The sequence below is a fragment of the Aythya fuligula genome, chromosome 5 (assembly GCF_009819795.1).
Source record: "Aythya fuligula isolate bAytFul2 chromosome 5, bAytFul2.pri, whole genome shotgun sequence".
Classification (NCBI taxonomy): Eukaryota; Metazoa; Chordata; class Aves; order Anseriformes; family Anatidae; genus Aythya; species Aythya fuligula.
Window position 1 is genome coordinate 62,478,459 of NC_045563.1, and position 18,135 is coordinate 62,496,593.

Sequence of the window (18,135 nt, forward strand, 5' to 3'; positions counted from 1 at the left end):
GTGGGACTCAAATAACAGCAGATCTCTGCTTCTTTTGCCATTTCCTCACACAGAGAAGTGCTGAGATGTTTCTCTGCAGCTTCAAAAAACTTCTTTCTTGCTATGTCCCAGGCTGTGCCAGTTTTGGTCTCAGAGGGCAGGATTTGCCCCAGAAAGAGAACAGTTAGTATTACTCTTCTTTCCTCTGCTGGGTAGGCTGTACCAGTGAGATGAGACATATCAGCTTCTGCATATCAGGTTTTGGAACCAGATGAAACATCTTGAATTAAGTGATCTTCCAGGGCAGCAGCAGATCTGCTTTTTAACTGGCTCTATAATTAATAGATAGATTTAGCAGAAGAGTATGTATTTTTCCCATTTTTTCAAATTATTTTTTTGCTGACTGGTTGATTGATTTTTGCCAATGGCAACAGAGGATAAAAACAATTCTCTAATGCTTTCTCAAAACACCATTTATGTAGAAGGATGCAGTATTGATTTTAATTCTGAGCCTAGTATTTCCTACCGTGCTAACCTATCTTCTGCCCTATCTGAAAGTCCATGTTCTATTTTTACCTTGCCTTTAATATAGGGTGGATTTCACAGAGCCTTAAGAGAGTAAAACATTAATCTTTCACTGAAAAACTAACTCAACATTCCTGGGTATACATCTTTTTCACTGTGGCTATTTCTTCAGTGTCAACTTGATCGTGTTTTGCATTTCACAAACATAAGCTCTGTGAATGATTTTGAACTTGCTGACATTTCCATAAATACAAAAGCCTTAAATCACCTTGATCTGGTAGAGTGAAAACATTCCATAATTTGATTCTAGCCAACGTTTGCTGAATGCACATTATTATCCTTTTAAACGACAACACAAAAAATAACTGAATTATGCTGCTGCACTACATCTTGTTATGCTTATTTACATCAGCCAGGATATATTCTAGGTGCTCCACTTAATTATCTCTGAATCACCTCCTGACCAGCCCTAGATTTACTGTAACACAAGCCTTCATTGACATTTCCTTTCCACAGATAAACCCTGTTGTTTTAGCCCATGCTTACAAACTTTGTTACACAGAGTAAGCGAGTCTCTGTGATGCTACCTAAAGCAAATACCGCCCCCAGAATTGATAAACAATTTTTCCATTATGTTAGTTTAAATGAAACCTCTTACAAATAGAGGACCTCCCAGACAGAGCATCTGCTCTCTGCATGACAAAACTCATTGCCACAGAGACTTGAGTAAGAGCAGGGTCATGTAACAGGAGCATGCAGAATGGAGGATGCTGTTCTAATATCAGCGAGTTGCTCTGTCTACCTGAAACCTCTGAAAGCTATTGAAGGCAGGTGTTCCCTGCTTGGAAAGATGGGAAATTATGCCAGAGGAGGAAAGAAGGGGAAAAGGCCAGTGTCCTTTTCTCTTAGATGGGGTATACCTATTTAACAACCTTGCAATATTGCTGCAGATACTCATTTTGCACAGAGCATACAAAAGGCTCCTGCAGTATTTATTATCCATATAAGCTCTCCAGCCAAGTGCAGTCAACTGTCCTGTGAATAGTACAGGAGCTACGACTCCCTGGCTAGTCATTCACAACCATCTCCAAATCTATCCAACTGGTGATGAGTGTTGGCTAGTGCAGGGGTGGCCAACTGCTGTATGCTTTGCTGCCATCCCGTAAGTTCTGCAGGAATGGGCAGAGAAACATGTGTTTAAACTGTGCTTCACGTGGCTTAATAGATTTCACAAATCGTCATGTAGTTTTCTTCCCCCCATAACACACATGCACATGGCCATGCTCTCATTTTAGCTGTTGAGAGCTGAGCCAATAAGCGATGTTGTTTTGCGCCTCTGTGAGAGCATATTTAAGACAGGGAAAAAAACGCTGCGCCACACAGCAGCTGGGAGGGAAAGAGCAGTGAGGAACGGCCTTGCAGGCACCAAGGTCAGTGTAGAAGGAGGGGGAGAGGTGCTCCAGGCGCCGGAGCAGAAGTCCCCTGCGGCCTGTGGTGAGGACCATGGTGAAGCAGGATGTCCCCCTGCAGCCCATGGAGTACCACGGTGGAGCAGGGTTCCACGCTGCAGCCCGTGGAGGAGACCACGGTGGAGCAGGTGGCCCTGCACCGACGGAGGCTGCCGCCTGTGGAAGACCCCTGCCGGAGCAGATTCCAGGCCGGACCTGTAGCCCGTGGAGAGGAGACCACGCAGGAGCAGGTGATCTGGCAGGAGCTGCTGCCCGTAGGGGAGCCAGGTTGGAGCAGTTTTCTCCTGAGGGATGGACCCCGTGGTACGGACCCATATCTGGAGCAGTTCTGGAAGAGCTGCTGCCTGTGGGAAGCCCACGCTGGATCAGTTCATCAAGGACTGCATCCCGTGGGTGGGACCCCACAGCACAGGGGACGAGAGTGACCGAGAAGGAGCGGCAGAGAAGAAGTGCTGTAGACTGGCCATAACCCCCAGTCCCCTGTTCCCCTGTGCCGCTTGGGGGGAGGAGGTGGAAGAGGGTGGATGGGGGGGAAGGTGCTTTTGTTTTTTTTTCTTTTGTTTCTCACTTCTCTAGCTTGTTAGTAATGAGCAATAAATCTTACTATCTCCTTATGCTGAGTCTGTTTTGCCCGTTACAATAATTATTGTGTGATTTTCTCGTCCTTATCCCAACCTTTGAGCCCTTTTCACATATTTTCTCCCCATTCCTCTTTGAGGAGGAGGAGTGAGAGAGCGTCTGTGGTGGAGCTCGGCTGCCCACTCGAGCGGAACCACGACACAGCCTGTTTTCCACGTGATGAGTACAGTGACAACACAGAACTGTTGAACTGGGTCCCCTTCCCACCAACTGATTACCCCTGGTGGCAAGGACTGAAAGGGAGTCTGAGAACTGAGACTTCCTGGGACAGGCATCATATTATTGCATGGTCCTGAAACAATGCTGATGGTGGTCTGCTCTCTGCCATCATTACGCCACCCTGGCCAGTAGGAGCACATTTACCTACATCTCAGATATGCTGCAGACTGATTAGGCAGTGCTGGCAGAGCACTTTGGGGATGTAAGCAGCTGTCCGAGGAATAAACGTTACCCACAAATGTTTAGAAATACCACATTTGCCTTTGTTTGCAGTGCTGTAGTATTTCTGCTCCTGCTTGAAAGCATGTGATATAAAGAACTTAAAAGGAGGGCTCCCACACAAGAAACTTCCCACATTCTTATTAATAGCTGAAAGGACTTGGAATCTATTTGATTCAGACAGGTATTTCAAAGTCTTATTATACTTGAGCCCCTTGGGTTTCTGAATTTCAGAGTGAGCAAACCAGTTTTGTTGTAAAACAATGAGAGGCAGCCTCAAAGTTCAGACTATAGTCTTGAGATGTTGTTTAACAGAACTCTGCAGTTTGAAATGAAGGTGTGTACTTACCAACAGCCTCCTGCAATAGCCAAACCTCCGGCTCCCATCTTCCCCAGTCAGCATGAAAGAAAAGGTCTCACTAGAAGGAAGTAAATTGTCCAGATCTTACTATCAGAACTACAGCATAGCTATGAGGTAGAGCATTTTAAAAGGGATACTACCTTATCCTGTGAGAGATTCTACCCATTTGAGGGTCTTCTCTCCACCTGCCTATCATCTGGGCATACGCCAGGGCCAAATTCCATCAGCATTAGAGCAAAAATGTCTGCGTGGTCCTGGACAACCTAGCTACCTTCTCACAACAAGAGAGATGTGCTGAATTTCAGTGACATGGCAGTCCCATTCATACTGCAGAAGGAACGCAAGAAACAGATTTTGAGAGCAGTATTCAAATGCTGCATTATCCCTTACCTTTTAGTTAGATCCTCTCTTTGGACTGTGCCTTGTTTAAAAGGGAGAACCCTAGATCTTTTCTAAGAGTAGAGAAATCATTTTCTAATCCCAAAATAACATAGATTTGTAAAATCTAGCTCATTTTATATCCTTGTCTGGGATAAGTACTATTTGTGACAGAGAAGTACACCAACAGTTTAAGGCTATAATTACAGCACAGGCCCAGAGATGTGTTTGTGAATTTGCACATGGGCTGATAAATGTTCCTGGCTACTTTGCAAGTTTGAAATCACTTATATTAAACACTTCTTCTTCATACTGCAGTGCCAGGGTTTATACAATTATAGCAGAATATGCTATGGATATCTTGTTTCACAAACATTGGCTCATGGAAGCTCTGCCTAGCACAGCAGCAGCAGCAGCAGAATGCTCTGTAAGCAGGCCTGCATGCTGCTCCCACCAATGTTGCTCATGCAGGTCTCTGCTTCTTCAGTGTGTTCAATACTTCACTGTTCAGGTGCTTCCAAATATTGAATAATATAGCCAAGCAACACAGAATATAGCATGGTTGTGTTGTACGTGCCATGTGTAAGCCAATAAAATGTTCCATATGCACTCTCTTCTGCAGTAATTCCTGCAGGTGAATGCTAATTCCTTGTCATCACTGAAAGCCCATTTAGACACACTCCAAATGTGCCTTATTTCACACTACACTTATCTCTCAGCATAGGAAGACAGTGCTCTTCTGCTGGCACAGAGCACGTCTCCAAAAAGTTCTTGGAAGAGCATTGCTGTGAGAAAACAAAGAAGTGCCCTGAAACATTAGGTAAGCACTCTGGGGTAGATGACATGGGCAGGTAGTGGGCAGGGCCCTGTTCTTTTTAAGATTTATTTTAAATACTTCCATTTACACTTCTGGATTTGGCCCTGAGAGGAACCTTCAAACTTCTTTTCCCTCAGCCACACAGGCCTGTAAGCCAGGCTGACTGGGGAACTTTAAAAAAAAAAAAAAAAAAAGTAATACAGCTGCTTGAGCCTGAAGTAGCAAAGTCTCAAACTGCTGCTTCCTTAATTGGGCATCAGCAAGCCGGCAGCTGCTCCAGATGCACTCCATCAGCACTCTGAGAAGAGGAGCACCAGAAGGTTTACCTGTTGTATTCAGAGACAGGGAGCCAGTCCTTGGCATCAGGAAAGCAGAACTGAGGGATAGCCTTGAGACGCTCCTCTGCTTCACGCATTTGCTTGGTTGGTCTTTCTAGCTGCAGGGGGGCAAAAATTGAAGTTCAATCAGTTACTGTTAGGGTCAGCTCCACAGCACCTCTCAGCAGTGTGGAGAGGGTTAATAATGAGCTCTGAAGAGCAAAGGCCTATCAGCTTGTTCCTTGTTGGTGCTTTGAGAAGAGAGGCACTACCCCAGGACAATCTTATAGATGCAAGTACAACAGAAATCATCACTGCTGTTGTTTTTTTGTTGTTGTTGTGTGTTTTGTTTTTTTTTTTTTTAATTGACTGAAACTCCCTTGTTGCACAATGTTCACTTAAAACACACTTCTATCTCAAATTCCTTTCTGCTGCAAGAACACAAGAGAAATACCATAGCTCAGCCGAAGTCTTTCCATTGATTTCAGTGGGTTTTGGAACAAATCCTAATATAGCCAAACTGAGTTGAAAGTGAAATACCTAGAAACTGAATTTAAACACAATATTTAAAGCACCTACTGTTAGGCTAAACTCTCCAGCACTGGAAAAGACAATTTTGTAAATATGGAAAGCTTTCAGTCACCTTCACTTTCCTTCATAAAAAATCTGAAAGTGGAATGATTAACTCAATTTAAGAAATAGATTCTGTTAATTTTCCCACTTTACTGATCTTAGCAAAGTAATGATCTTACAAGGCATTTAGAGTAAGCTGTACATAAGATTTTTTCTTTACCTTGGGAAACTGATATGTCACTTCTGGGAGGTAAGTGTTTTTAGAGGGCTTCTTTTTCAGTGACACTACCACAAAATATTCAAATAACTCCCGTTCTTGCCATTCGATTAGCTCCAATTCCAGGGTTCGATAACTTGGAGCCCTCTTCAACATTGACTGGATGTGTACTAGACGCTGGGTATGAGCTAGCATCAAAAAAAAAAAAATGCAGATCATTACCTGGGAATGTAACGTGTATGTGTAAGCCAGGCCATTCACAAAGGACTTTCAATTTGCCAGTATATTATTCCAAGCATGTTCTCCTTACAAAATCAGACCTTAATACTATAGTCTCCCTCAATAATTCCACCCATAAATCAAAACTCTCTCCAAGTAGTGAAGTGATGCAACATGAAGTCACTGAAATCATTTGCAGTTCATAACTGTTGTCCTGCCAAAGGTCTGCTTTTTCTTCACATGTAAAACTATATTATGAGCTCTTACGTGAAATTTATAATGCAAACACACCAGAACTTCCGGCTAACACCTCTCCTCAGGCCTGACTTGGACCTTGCTTACATTGGTGAAAAGCACTTCTATGACCTGTCCTTATACAGCACAGCTCTATGGTAAGAGCCACCAAAGGTGTACTTTCTCCTTCTCCACAGCATAGGCATAGTTCATATCAGCTGTGGAATGAGCTCCAGGGAAGGGGGAAAGAAAGGAGAGAGGAGAAAAAAAGGTGCAAATTGCTTCTTGCAGGATTGCTTTGCTTGTGCCAATTCAGACTGAGGAGCAGATTTAGATTTATAGCCACATTCAGTCCTGACTGAAAGATATTCCTTGATCCAATGACTTGTCTCCAGATCTCTCTGGTGGACTAGTCAGTCATCGTTACCAGTTCTGGTAGACAAGTAAGTGAAAACACCTAAGTAAAAACAGATGCCTGCATGCTTTTCCCCACCTCTTCACACCAGGATCTCTGTGCAATGGCAGACAAAATATTAGCAGTACATGTCAACCCCTTAAGACCATATTCATTGACACAGTTTGCAAAAGACAGACTCTCCCTTGTTGTAAGAAAATAAGATGTTACAAGCACCTGATCACAGCAGTAATTAACTGATAAAAATAAAATCCCTTCATGATCAGCTGTCCTACAACCAGTTTAACAACACAAGAATTATAAATTATTTTGATACAGCACTTGGTCATGGTGTGACTTCACGAGGGAAGCCAATTCCCAAGAAAGATCCTGCTTTGTTTTCCTTGAGAGTCTCATGCGGCTGGACAGTGCTTCATATTTGCAAAGGGCAAAACCAAAGAGCCCACCCCAACAAATGAGGACCTAACAAATCCTGTTTTGTTACACATGACAACTGGATCTTTGGCTCAAGATGCCCTGAGAGCATCTATGTAATTATAAGGTCATGTAGAAGCAGTAAGTTATAGCAACATCAGAATGAGGATCCTCCTTTCCACAACAGCAAGGGGAAAAGCTTCTCAGTTTCCAGTGAAAACAGAGTATTTATAAGAGAGGCCCTGTTTTTCTTAATTGTGGGTTATGGGTAAAAGCAACCCCCTTGATTTTTGGACACAAAGAGAAACATAATCACAAGTGTTTGGGGGCTGGTATCTGTCTACAAAGGAGGAATAAGCTGTTTTGCAGATATTGCTGTACTATGTTGCATACAGCTTGTTTTGGGTGAGTTTCTATGTCTTACCACCACCTATTTGGAACACATCTTTTTTCCTCAGATATTTTTTTTCCAGCCAGGTTTCCTGTATGAACAGTAAGCAGGTGATACCTGTAGCAGACAGATAAGAACACTTTCTCCTCATCTTATAACCACAGCTCTGTGCTCCTGTGGGTATTTTTTGCCCTCACTTATTAATAATATGATAGGTTTTTAGTAATAAAAGTCTGCTTTTGCTGCTTTTGACTTTCTTTTACAGTTCTGTCCATTTATCAGGACTCTTGAAAATAACAGACTAATTTACTGGCCTGGCTTAAGCAGAGTTTGTGCAGGTGCCGTGTACTGATAAAGGAATTTCTACAATTTGCAGACTGCAGACCTATAAAAGAGTATGAGAACTGCTACACTGGATCATACCCAGTATCTTGCCTCCAACAGCAGCTAGAAGCAAACACTTAAAGCAGCATATGAATAAGAAGAAAGTATATTTATCCAACCTCATCCCTCTCAGTTTGCACCCAGTAGTTGGTCTGGAAAATACTAGCATCTGTGAAGTAGCTGACAAAGCAAATCTATCAAAGGTCCTGTTCTTCATTATCTGGCACAGTTGCCAAATCCTTGTTAGATCCTCACAGTTCATTTTGTCCTTGCTTTCCACATTCATGCTGCTGTGTTGGAATTTTTGTGAGCTCTACAGTAATGAAGTTAGAATAGTTCAGGAAGGAAAATACAGGTCATGGACAGGAACAATGTGCAGTAGCATGAGAATGTATGTTGACAAGGTACGTGACAGTGGCTGACTAGAAGCTGTTAAAGGCTGACCCCTTACCTTTAAACCTGTCATCTGAGTCACTCTCACTCTCACTGTTCTCATCTGTAGAGGAGACAGAGGGATCAGTTAATGTAAAACCAAAGCAAACACGAACTCAGTTTACTGTGGTGAAACCGTGAAAAACACACACCTCACACTGAACCTTGTGATCCACACAGGCTGTCCTCCTGAGTTTTAAAACATCTTGAAATAAACAGTGTGAGTGACTATTTAAATTATGTTTCCATTGAAATAATTTTTAATTTTGCTTGAGAACAAGAGCTTCATTTTGGTGAAAATGTAGAATTCATTCTCCCTTCCAGCAAATGGTTGCACTGAACTGCCACCTATGCTAAGCTAAAGAGGTGACTGAGACATTTTAAAAATGAATTTTTACCCCACCCACTACTTTTTCAGACTTTTTGCAATTTATTTTGTTTGTTTGTTTGTTTGTTTTGAAAGGAAGTTATGTAGCACTTGAGAAGTCAAGGGAAGCCTTACCAGCTTTGTCTGGGTAACATTTTTAATCAGCAGAATTAGATTTAGATTTAATCAGCAGAATCACCAGACCAAGAGTAACATGCAAAAGTAATTTTGCAATAAGATGCATTTCTGAGGTGTACTTGTATTAAACTTCATTGTACTCCTATTACAAACACAGCCTGAATTTCTTTCAGGGCCCATGCTTTTCCAGAAGCAATCCAAAGCACAAGCTGAGTTATATTCAAATATTCATGCCAGGAAAAAGCATGAATGAATTAGAGAGTCAAATTGTAATTCTGGACAAAACTTAGAGATGCAAACTACTGAAGAAGTGAACTAAAGAACAGGCTGAGTAAGTCTAGCTGGTCACAAGATTAATTGCATAGACATCCGTGATAATATGGTTTATTTTTAGCTTATCCCCATTTTTCTCCTTTCACAAAGTTAATATCATTCATACCAGAAAGTTCTAAACAAAGCTGAGCCTGAGGTACATGCAAATGAAAGACAGGAACCTGTTAATTCTCTAATATTCAAATGGATCACTGAACCATGATGCATGTGTTGTACCTCGCAGGGACGCTGTCTCAATATTGGACATAGAAAGCTTCTTCAATCGTTTTTTCCCTCTTTTTGCACTGTAGATGGAATTGATTCTTTGGACAAGCTGCAAAATAGGAAAGTGAGAAAACAGTAAGGCCAAACATTTCCCTGCTATGAAACTTTTAATTAATGGATTTATCTAAACAATTTGACCATGGATTATAGGTCAGCTGGATGCCCTTAAACCTTTACTAGTTCAAAGTGCAACTCTCTTATTTTTAATCCCATTGTTTGAATCACATTATATCAGCTGAGGATCTGGCCCATATGGACTTCTCCTCCCTTCCCCTTCCAACTTGTGCTGTACTTACTGACCTTCAGAGGTTCTGTATCTATTTTCTTCACTCTTAACCTTATCTACAAATGTATTTTAAAACGAGCTACTAGTGCTGGCTAAAGCAAGCAGTTGCTGGAGTTTTAACTCCTGCTAATCATCTTTATGACTTCCCTCAACAAGACTAATCCATATAATAACTGCCTATCTAAAATAATTTGAGATGAAGGAAAGTATTGATGTTTAGTGACTTTAACAAGATGTTGGGATTACTAAAAATTACTAATTAAACAATATATTATTTCTGAAAAGTCACAAATACGAAGCAATTAATCTTTATAATGGTTCATAATAGCATATTTCATTCCATAGCAGCTTTACTAACAGAACTATTACACAATTTGCAAAAGCTGTTTTATTTCAGCTTGCAGAGAGAAATATACTCAGAGATAGAAGCTAATTTGCTATAGACACAATAGAAAGTCAGTAACAGAGCTCAGACTAGTACAAAATCTCATGCAGTCCCTCCAACAGTTGAATCATGCTGACTATGTATTTTATCAGGAGTGCTATTTGAAACATATACCTATTTTTATGGCAAATTTTACAGTTACTGCACAAATTCTCTTTATGCTTCTACTGAGCACAATAAGAACTAAATAAGGCCCCTCTCTCCATTTCCAAACACACACCATTATGTGGTTGGGTATTCGAGTCATAATTACCAGAAGGAGAAGCCCAAAGTAGCTGAGGAGGGGAGCCAGGACAGCAGACCAGAGGAGGTAACCAATAACTAAATCAAGATTTGTTCTGGGGAAAAACAGGAGGCAACCAGTGAGGGGCCTTGCTGGGATTTTGTGCTCCCTTCGCTGGGCTGCTTAGCACTTTGTCTGCTTGAGCTGCTTCACCAAGAGTAAAACACCTGCATGGTGGTGAAGAAAGCCCTTCTTTTTATATATATCAAAAAAAAAAAAAAAAAGCATTTAGATATTGCTTCATGAAGCATCCCTGCTATCTTCTCTTTGTGTTGTGTATCTATGCAGGCATGGGGCGGTGATGCAGGACAGGGGTTTCTCAGGTTCAAGTCTTTTCTCTAATAACTAATATTATCTCAATAAAAACATGAGATTATCCACTAATACATGATTCCAGAAGTTAGAGCTGTCAAAGGCAGAAATTATCATGAAATTTATGAGAAAACCATAAACATTCATATGTTTAAAGCATAATTTTGCGTGGGGCGATTGTCTGTTCCTTAAATCTGACAAAAATTAAAGTTGGGTACAAAACTAACACCCAAAGTTTCAAAATTTTACTCAGAACCAAAGTACACTACTCTGTAAGCTAGAGTAACTTCCTCCAAAGATGTACACTCATTTGTGCAGTAAAATAGTATATTTCAAGAAAGTAAAAATACAGTAAATATTAAGGACATAATGTTAATTTTCTTCTTTGCTTCTGGCTTAGGCAGAATTTCAAACTAATTGACAGGGACATAAAAATCTCTCCCCAGTCACAGTATTTACAGCCACATACTTTAAAATATACTGTTTAATAAGAAAAGGAAAGAGCTGAATACAGTAAAAATTGCCTTTGTTCAGAAGCCAAAAATAAATATATTGGCAGTTCTCTCCCCTTTGTTGCTATTGTACTAGGAAAGGCCTGGGTTTTGTTTGGTATGCTTTTTTTTTTTTTTTTCAGGGGGTTGTGTTTCTTTGTAGGTTTTTTCCACATTTCATTTTGAATTGGAAAATTTGAACTCCTTGCAAAATAGAAAATCAGTTTTTGCTTCAAATCCTTCAAGACAACAGGGTTATGAGGATGGGGTAAGCTGTGAGTAAATGCAGAGAAACATATTAAGTCAATAATAATTGTTTTCTCAAAACCAAACAAGTGATGGGAAAAAAAAAACACACTTCAGATGCTGCTCCATATTATAAATAATAATTGGCCACCACCCATGCAAAATCATAATGTTAGGTACACAAAATGCTCTGGCCCACAAAACTTAAAGAAACGTATGGAAAACAGAATTGGCTTAAAATCAACTCATTGCAAAGATGGCAATCAGACGTTTGCTACTTTTGGACCAGTGGAGAGCTATGTAATTTTAGAGAAGGGATTTCACAGTAGGGATGTGTGTAAAAAAATGAATACGTTTTGGCTCCCAAGAGTTACTGTTTCTGTTTTGATCTCAAATTTCCTTTAGGATGCAAAAAAAAAGAGCTTTTCTATGGCTAAATAAATAAATAAATAATGGCTAGAGGTGGGATAGAAATTTGCAGGCTCTTGCAGACAGGTGACCTAACCCCAGCGTAAGCCTTGTATCTGAGGCCTTGCATTGAGTTTTATCTCCCTAGAGGACAATTTGTTGGGACCAGATCATCCCGCCAGTACCTTTGGGATCCTCCTGGCCCGGCGTGTAGACAGTAGCTCGCTTGTGGTACTCAGGCTGTCCTCATTGAGGCTGGAGGGGGAAGAGGGAATGCCAAGCTGAGCCAGCAGCAGCATGTCATCGTGGCTGTGCCGCTTGGGTAACCGTGGTAAGCGGTGGCTCTTCCTTTCTGACCAGTTCCCAACACGCAGAGACTGGCTGCTAGGCTTCGAAGGTAGCTGTGGGAACAAGAACAGCTTGAGCTCTTCCCCTCCTTGTCAACGTTTAGTGCAGAAGAAGCTCTTTGTGAGCGAGTGGTAGCTACGCAAGGACATCGCACCATTGCACCCTATAAAGTATGTGCAAAAAGAGGGTGCAAGGTCAAACTGAAGAAACAGGGGTCAATATCTAAGGCTTTATCTAAATTTCAAAGAAAACAGTAGACTGCATTTGGCTTTGGATTTCCATGCGCCCACACCACATTAACAAACACCATGAGCATTCAAACCTAACTTAAAAGTCGGATGGACATCAAAACAGTGATATAATGGGCCTGATCTCTCTCACTTGCAGTGGTGAAAATCCAGAGTGACTACACTGAGGCTGCTGTTCCTCCTAGAGAAAGAAAGTAGAAAATCAAGCTGGCTGAATTTCCACCATGTCAAGATGCTTTAAGATCCATCAATATGCAGAGGCTGGGTTACAGCTTTGTCCTGCCTTCCCAAGGAATTCTCTTTAAAGGACAAATCAATTATCATTGTAGCAAGGAAGGCAAGTTCTCACTGGTGGGAACAGGCATCAAGTAACATCTATCTTTAAAAAAATGGGGCTCTCACTCTCCTGGAACAGTCCTCAAAGCAGCTCTGCCCAGCTCTTGGGAAGGTTAATCTGCAGGCTGGCAGGGTCAGGTCTTTGGGTTCTCTTTCCAGCTTCCCTATGATGCAAGTGAAGGACAGACTGCTACCCGCAGTAGCAAATGTCCCATTTGTTTTACTTGGAGGGTTTACCTACTACAGGGCCATACAATCTGGGATTAAAAGTAGGTGTTTCTGTATGCGTGGGTTTTGCATCACAAACACATCATCATCAATAACACATTCTTTTTCTATCTGATGACTTTAATAATTGAAAACAACAAAAGGGAAAGAAGAAGAGATTGGGATTCAAAATGACCACAAGCCAGTGTTTCTGAGGTCTCTGCTTACCACAGGTTTGCATGCCAGGAAAATCTGCAGCTGTCTAGAAATGAAAGTTCTTTTTGGAGATGATTGGTGAAAGCCTGCTGACCTTCTGATCTCTTCCATCTTGTTTATCATCATCCATGACTGAAGAGTCATGTTGCTAATCCAGCTATGTTGCTATGCTGGAAAAACTGGGTGATAAATTGTTGACAAAGCTGCCATTTTTCAGGAAATTGAGACCGTTCTATTTCTGGTCATCAGAGAACTGCCCAGGCTCATAGCTGACCTGCTCTTAGTGTCCCTTTGCTTTATATATCAACAAAATGACAGCACAATTATGGCAGGACTGACGGAAACTCCTGGCGGCATTTCAAAAAGAAGCTACCAGAATAAAGATAGCCGTGTTGCGTAGATACCAGAGAATACTTATTTCCTGAGAAACTTCACAAAAGCAACTTTAATCTGTATATTCTTTGATCACCCTGCGTAAGACACCAGCAGTGGACAGTATCTTACCATGGACCTGTATGGGTCCTACCCCCACGAGAACATCTTTTTGGACCATCTAAATGCTATCACAATTCCTTTTAACACACAGAGTACAGCCAAAAGTAATTGTTCTGCACAGTATGCCTCTCACTACAAAGTCATCCTCATGGCTGTAGTTTCTGTTTCTCCTTACTCTGCCTGACTATTCACTTCCCACTTTTTCCCTTTTCAGTACCTTTGCTGAAAATACTCCTGTTTTACAACTGATGGGCAAGGTGTGTGCTAAGAATCCTGGTAATGCTTTTGTCTCTGGGACTGTGGTGCTCACACATACCCAAACTGAATAAGCAAAAGAAAACATATTCAGTTTTGTTCTAGGTTACTTTACATGACAAAAACGTAGATCCTCCTGACCTTTTTTTAACTGCAAATTTTCTGTTGATTCAGTACAAAACAAAGCTCCGTTAAAAGGAGCTTTGAATCTCAAAATTAAGTATGTGATAAATTTATGTTTTTCCTTATGAATACAACGATCCCATAAACAGCATAGCAATCTAGCATTTCATAGCTTTCACAGCAAACACACTGCTTTGGAAAATTCACCACAAAATGGAAACTCTGTAGAGTTCCCGGTGTTTTATTTTATGCTGCCAACACAGCTTATACAGCCTTGTTAAATGCAGACACTCAGGTTTTTCTAATTATTTTATTATTCATTTATTTACTAGGGCAGGGGGCATACTTTGCCTTCTCCATCTTACAAGAAACCATGCCACGCTACATACTTCACATTAGCAAGCCACGAGAGGCCTCACATCATACAGGAGCAAGATTAAGAACCTGACTTTCTCCCTCCCGTCCTCCTAAAAGCTCATCAAACAAACACTGAGGAATTCACAAAGAGGTGTAACCACACAAAGGATTTAGGGCCAGATTCAGCTCCCCAAACAACTGGCAGAAGGATTCTGCCCATAGCCACGTGGATGCCCACAGCCAGCGCTCATCAGGGCTATTCCAAACAGCAATCAGCTTCTGCAGTGCAGTGCTGAGCCTCTGCACTACAGCTGCCAAGAGCAATGATGTGTGGATTTGATCACGTCCTTTTTCCAGAGACCCTTTCGCATTCAGTGCGGCTGCTCTTCCTCCTGTGCCACAGCTGATTCTCTCGCAGCAGCTTTAAGGAAGCTCTGAGCGCAGAAAGAAACGCAACTCGCGCGCTGCGAAGCCGTGCATTACCTGGGGAGGTGATGTGTATTTCCTGTCCTGCGGAGTCCACATCCTGTGCAAAGAATCTAGGGAGTTCTCGGGGAGCTGATGGGATTTTCGGCCCGCGTGACGGCCCTTCAGCTCCACATCCTCATACGGGTTTTCCTTGGGTGACTCTCCTTCACGATTTTTTTTGTGTTTATTTTTTTTTTTTTTTTTAAGAAAAGAAAAACAGACAGGAATGTAAAATTAAAAAAAAAATCATGTGAACCGAGTGAAAGGCTTTAAGAAAAGCTCCTCAGCTTTCAGCATGACTCATCCCTCTCGCTGCAGCTGGAAGTATTTGGAGGAGAACTTGGCTATGAGGTCGACATTTTTTTTACTTTCCTTTTTTTTTTTTTAATAAAACACAAAGATTTCACAAGACGTGCTTCTGAGCATCCGCAGCTGTGCAAAATTTATTGATATATAAAAACTAAGGCACATAACTACTTTAAAGTATATCAGTAGATTTTATAAATCTATAGCAGCCACTCAAAGGGTGAAAGGAATAGCAATAAATAACTGTTCTCAACATACCACCCTTACACACGACAAGACTACTTTTATGTGATGCTACCTTCGTTTTTCTCTTCCCCTGTGAGAAGGCAAAGAAAGAATAAGCAACTCAGCTCAGCAGTGCCAAGAGAGAAGATTGAAAAACGTAAAAGATGAGGGAAGAATTTCTGCACCAGCCATGCTACATCCTCAGGGTGTTCTTTAAAATATATCTCACCTTCTGACTGAGCAGCTATTCGTTTCAACTTACATAAATTTTGTTTTGCCCAGAAGGGTACTCATCCTGCTGGTAATATATGAAGGCTTGAACTGCTAATCACTAAATATGAGATAAATGAAAAAATACATTGAAAAGCAGACTGCAATCTTTGTCTTCTCAGTCTTTGAAAACCAGAACCAAAGTTTACAGTATAGATCTAAATGAGCTCCAAAACCCTTTGGCAGCCATTTCCATCTAAGGACTGGTGGAGCAACTCATCTTCGCAGAAATACTGAACTCACTAAACCTCTCACCAAGCTAAGAAGCACAAAGAGGAATGAACTCCACCAGTAAAATGAAAGTTTTGTATCCAGTTCAGACAACACATAATCAGCAGCTGGCTTAGAACTTCAGGATTTTCACGCACAGGGTCCTTACAGTTTTCCGATCACCTTGCATAGGAAATCATCCCAACCCAAGTCATCTACTCAAATTCAAAACCTGAATCTGCAGAAGCTTGAAATGCACAGGAAGTTCAAAGCTTTGGACAATCTTGTTTTTGTCATTATGTCTAAAGTTGACTATGAAACTTCTGGGTTTAGTACAATATATATACCAGAATTCAAGCTATTATATATAAGGTTTAGAAAAAAAATCCAGGTTTTATTATATACTGTATTAATTAGGAAGTTTGGACAGAAAGCTATAGCATGGTTTATTATTCACAGAGACAATATTCACTTTTCACAGAGGTCACAGCTGAGGTATAGTTACTTTCAACGAGAGCATGGCTTGAATTAATACCCTTGTCCTTTTGACTATCAGTTTTCATTCTAGACAGAATACTATATTTCCTCATCGCACAAAAGAAAAGTAAAATGATTTGTGTTTCTAGTTTACTGATAAGCCTAGAAACACAGGTCTGCTTGATCTGTCAGTTATAGCGATAAGAGCTTGCGATTAGCAAGATCACACATTCACACGTTACCAGTAAAACCAGGGGTCTGCTTCAGTAGTGCATCATACTAAGATTTCTAGTCAAAAGTAAGCACAAGAGTGAATGTTTTCGCATTGTTTTAATTAGCGGCCTGAATAACTGCTGCTCTTGAAGAATGTTTGAATTGGCAGTCACAAGCCAATTATTTCATCCAGAGGGAATCTGATTACAGAGGTTGCACTGTCAATAGTCAGTCCACATGCTGTATAGAAAGGATGCCTTCAGGTGCATGAAATACTTAAAAGAAAGACGCTTTGATGAATGCAATGGATGGGATAAATCTGAAGTAACAAATATTCTCAAAATAATTTAAAGCTACAGATGTCCTAGGAGGACTATAGAACTGATTGACTCCTTCTGCAGGAAGAAAAATAAATAGACATTGCACAGTAAATGTTACTGTTAAATGCTACAGCTTTAGATATGACAATCACAACAATACAGCTAATTGGACAGTACTAGCATAATAAAATTTCTTGTAAGCCCAAGTCAAGTATAGGTCAAGCAAGCATTTTAGAACGGATCAGCAGATTTCAAAATACCCAACTATATTGGACAGTGGTTAAACACACACTTCCTTGAGAAAACAGATTACTAATGTTATTACATTAGTCTGCATATTATCCAAACTTCTGAGAAGAAACAAGTTCATCAGTTGAAAAGAAACCTTTTCTAAACGGTAAAGCATTTAAAAAGCTTAGGGTGATTCTCCTTCCCAGACACTATGTAAAACAAAATAGCTTGAATCCAGCTAAAATCAGCATTACAAATGTTGATCTAAAATATTAAGTATAGAAACGGGCCCTGAGAAGTCTTGGATGAGAGAAGAAGGAGGAGCAAGAAATAATGAGCAGAGGCTGCTTTTCTGACTCAGATTGTCTACCAAAAGAAAGCTCTGGCCAAATTCCTCTTCAGTGTAACACGGAGGTCAGTGGAGACACCACAGGGATTTTAACCCTTTCCCTAGAGCTGTGTGAGTTTCTTCAGATGACTGATTTGCCATTCAAGAGCACTTACTTATTTTCATCATTTGCCTAAAAATCAATTTACTTCAGGTCCTTTTTTTTTTTTTTCATTTCGAAATGATGTCTTGAGATTAAATATGCCACTTTTTTTCTTTTTTTTTTTTTTTTTTTTTTTTTTTGTAAGAGTAACCTCTTTCCCCAAGAAATCTCTGATAATGAAATAGTCTGATCAGTCTGAAACAACCTGTTTTTTTTACTGGTTTGACACTTGAACCAAGTGTTTTGTTCAGCCAGTGAACTAAAAGAGAGAATTATTTGTGTGGTCTTCAGCAGTTTTCAAACCTGAGACAACCACTTTTTTTTTAGGATGCGTGCTCTTCTTGGTGGAAGAGACACAAAGGACCATACCTGCAAAAAGAGTGCCAGGCAGCAGAGACAGACTGGTTTCTGGGTGTCAAGAACAGGAAGGGCAAATTACAAGAAACCCAAGACAGCACACAAGCAAAACAAATGTGTGCGGATTTCCTAAACTGCCTTAGAACAGCATTTATCCCCATCCCAGTGCACTGTGACTGCCTTCCACAGGCACATAGACCAGGAGAC

At 40.8% G+C, this 18,135-nt stretch overlaps 1 protein-coding gene across 4 annotated transcripts in view; it reads right to left on the bottom strand.

Annotated features, from left to right (window-relative positions):
- Nucleotides 1–18,135, bottom strand: part of DENND2B (DENN domain containing 2B) — a 160,397-nt gene that overhangs the window by 32,043 nt on the left and 110,219 nt on the right. For all 4 annotated transcript variants that reach the window (XM_032188240.1, XM_032188241.1, XM_032188243.1 and 1 more), the window contains 7 exons: nt 14,844–14,992; nt 11,961–12,176; nt 9,257–9,353; nt 8,222–8,266; nt 5,717–5,901; nt 4,933–5,042; nt 3,400–3,469 (listed from right to left, as the gene is read on the bottom strand). In XM_032188240.1, the coding sequence (XP_032044131.1) occupies nt 3,400–3,469; nt 4,933–5,042; nt 5,717–5,901; nt 8,222–8,266; nt 9,257–9,353; nt 11,961–12,176; nt 14,844–14,992 (872 nt within the window). The remainder of the gene's footprint in view (nt 1–3,399; nt 3,470–4,932; nt 5,043–5,716; nt 5,902–8,221; nt 8,267–9,256; nt 9,354–11,960; nt 12,177–14,843; nt 14,993–18,135) is intronic.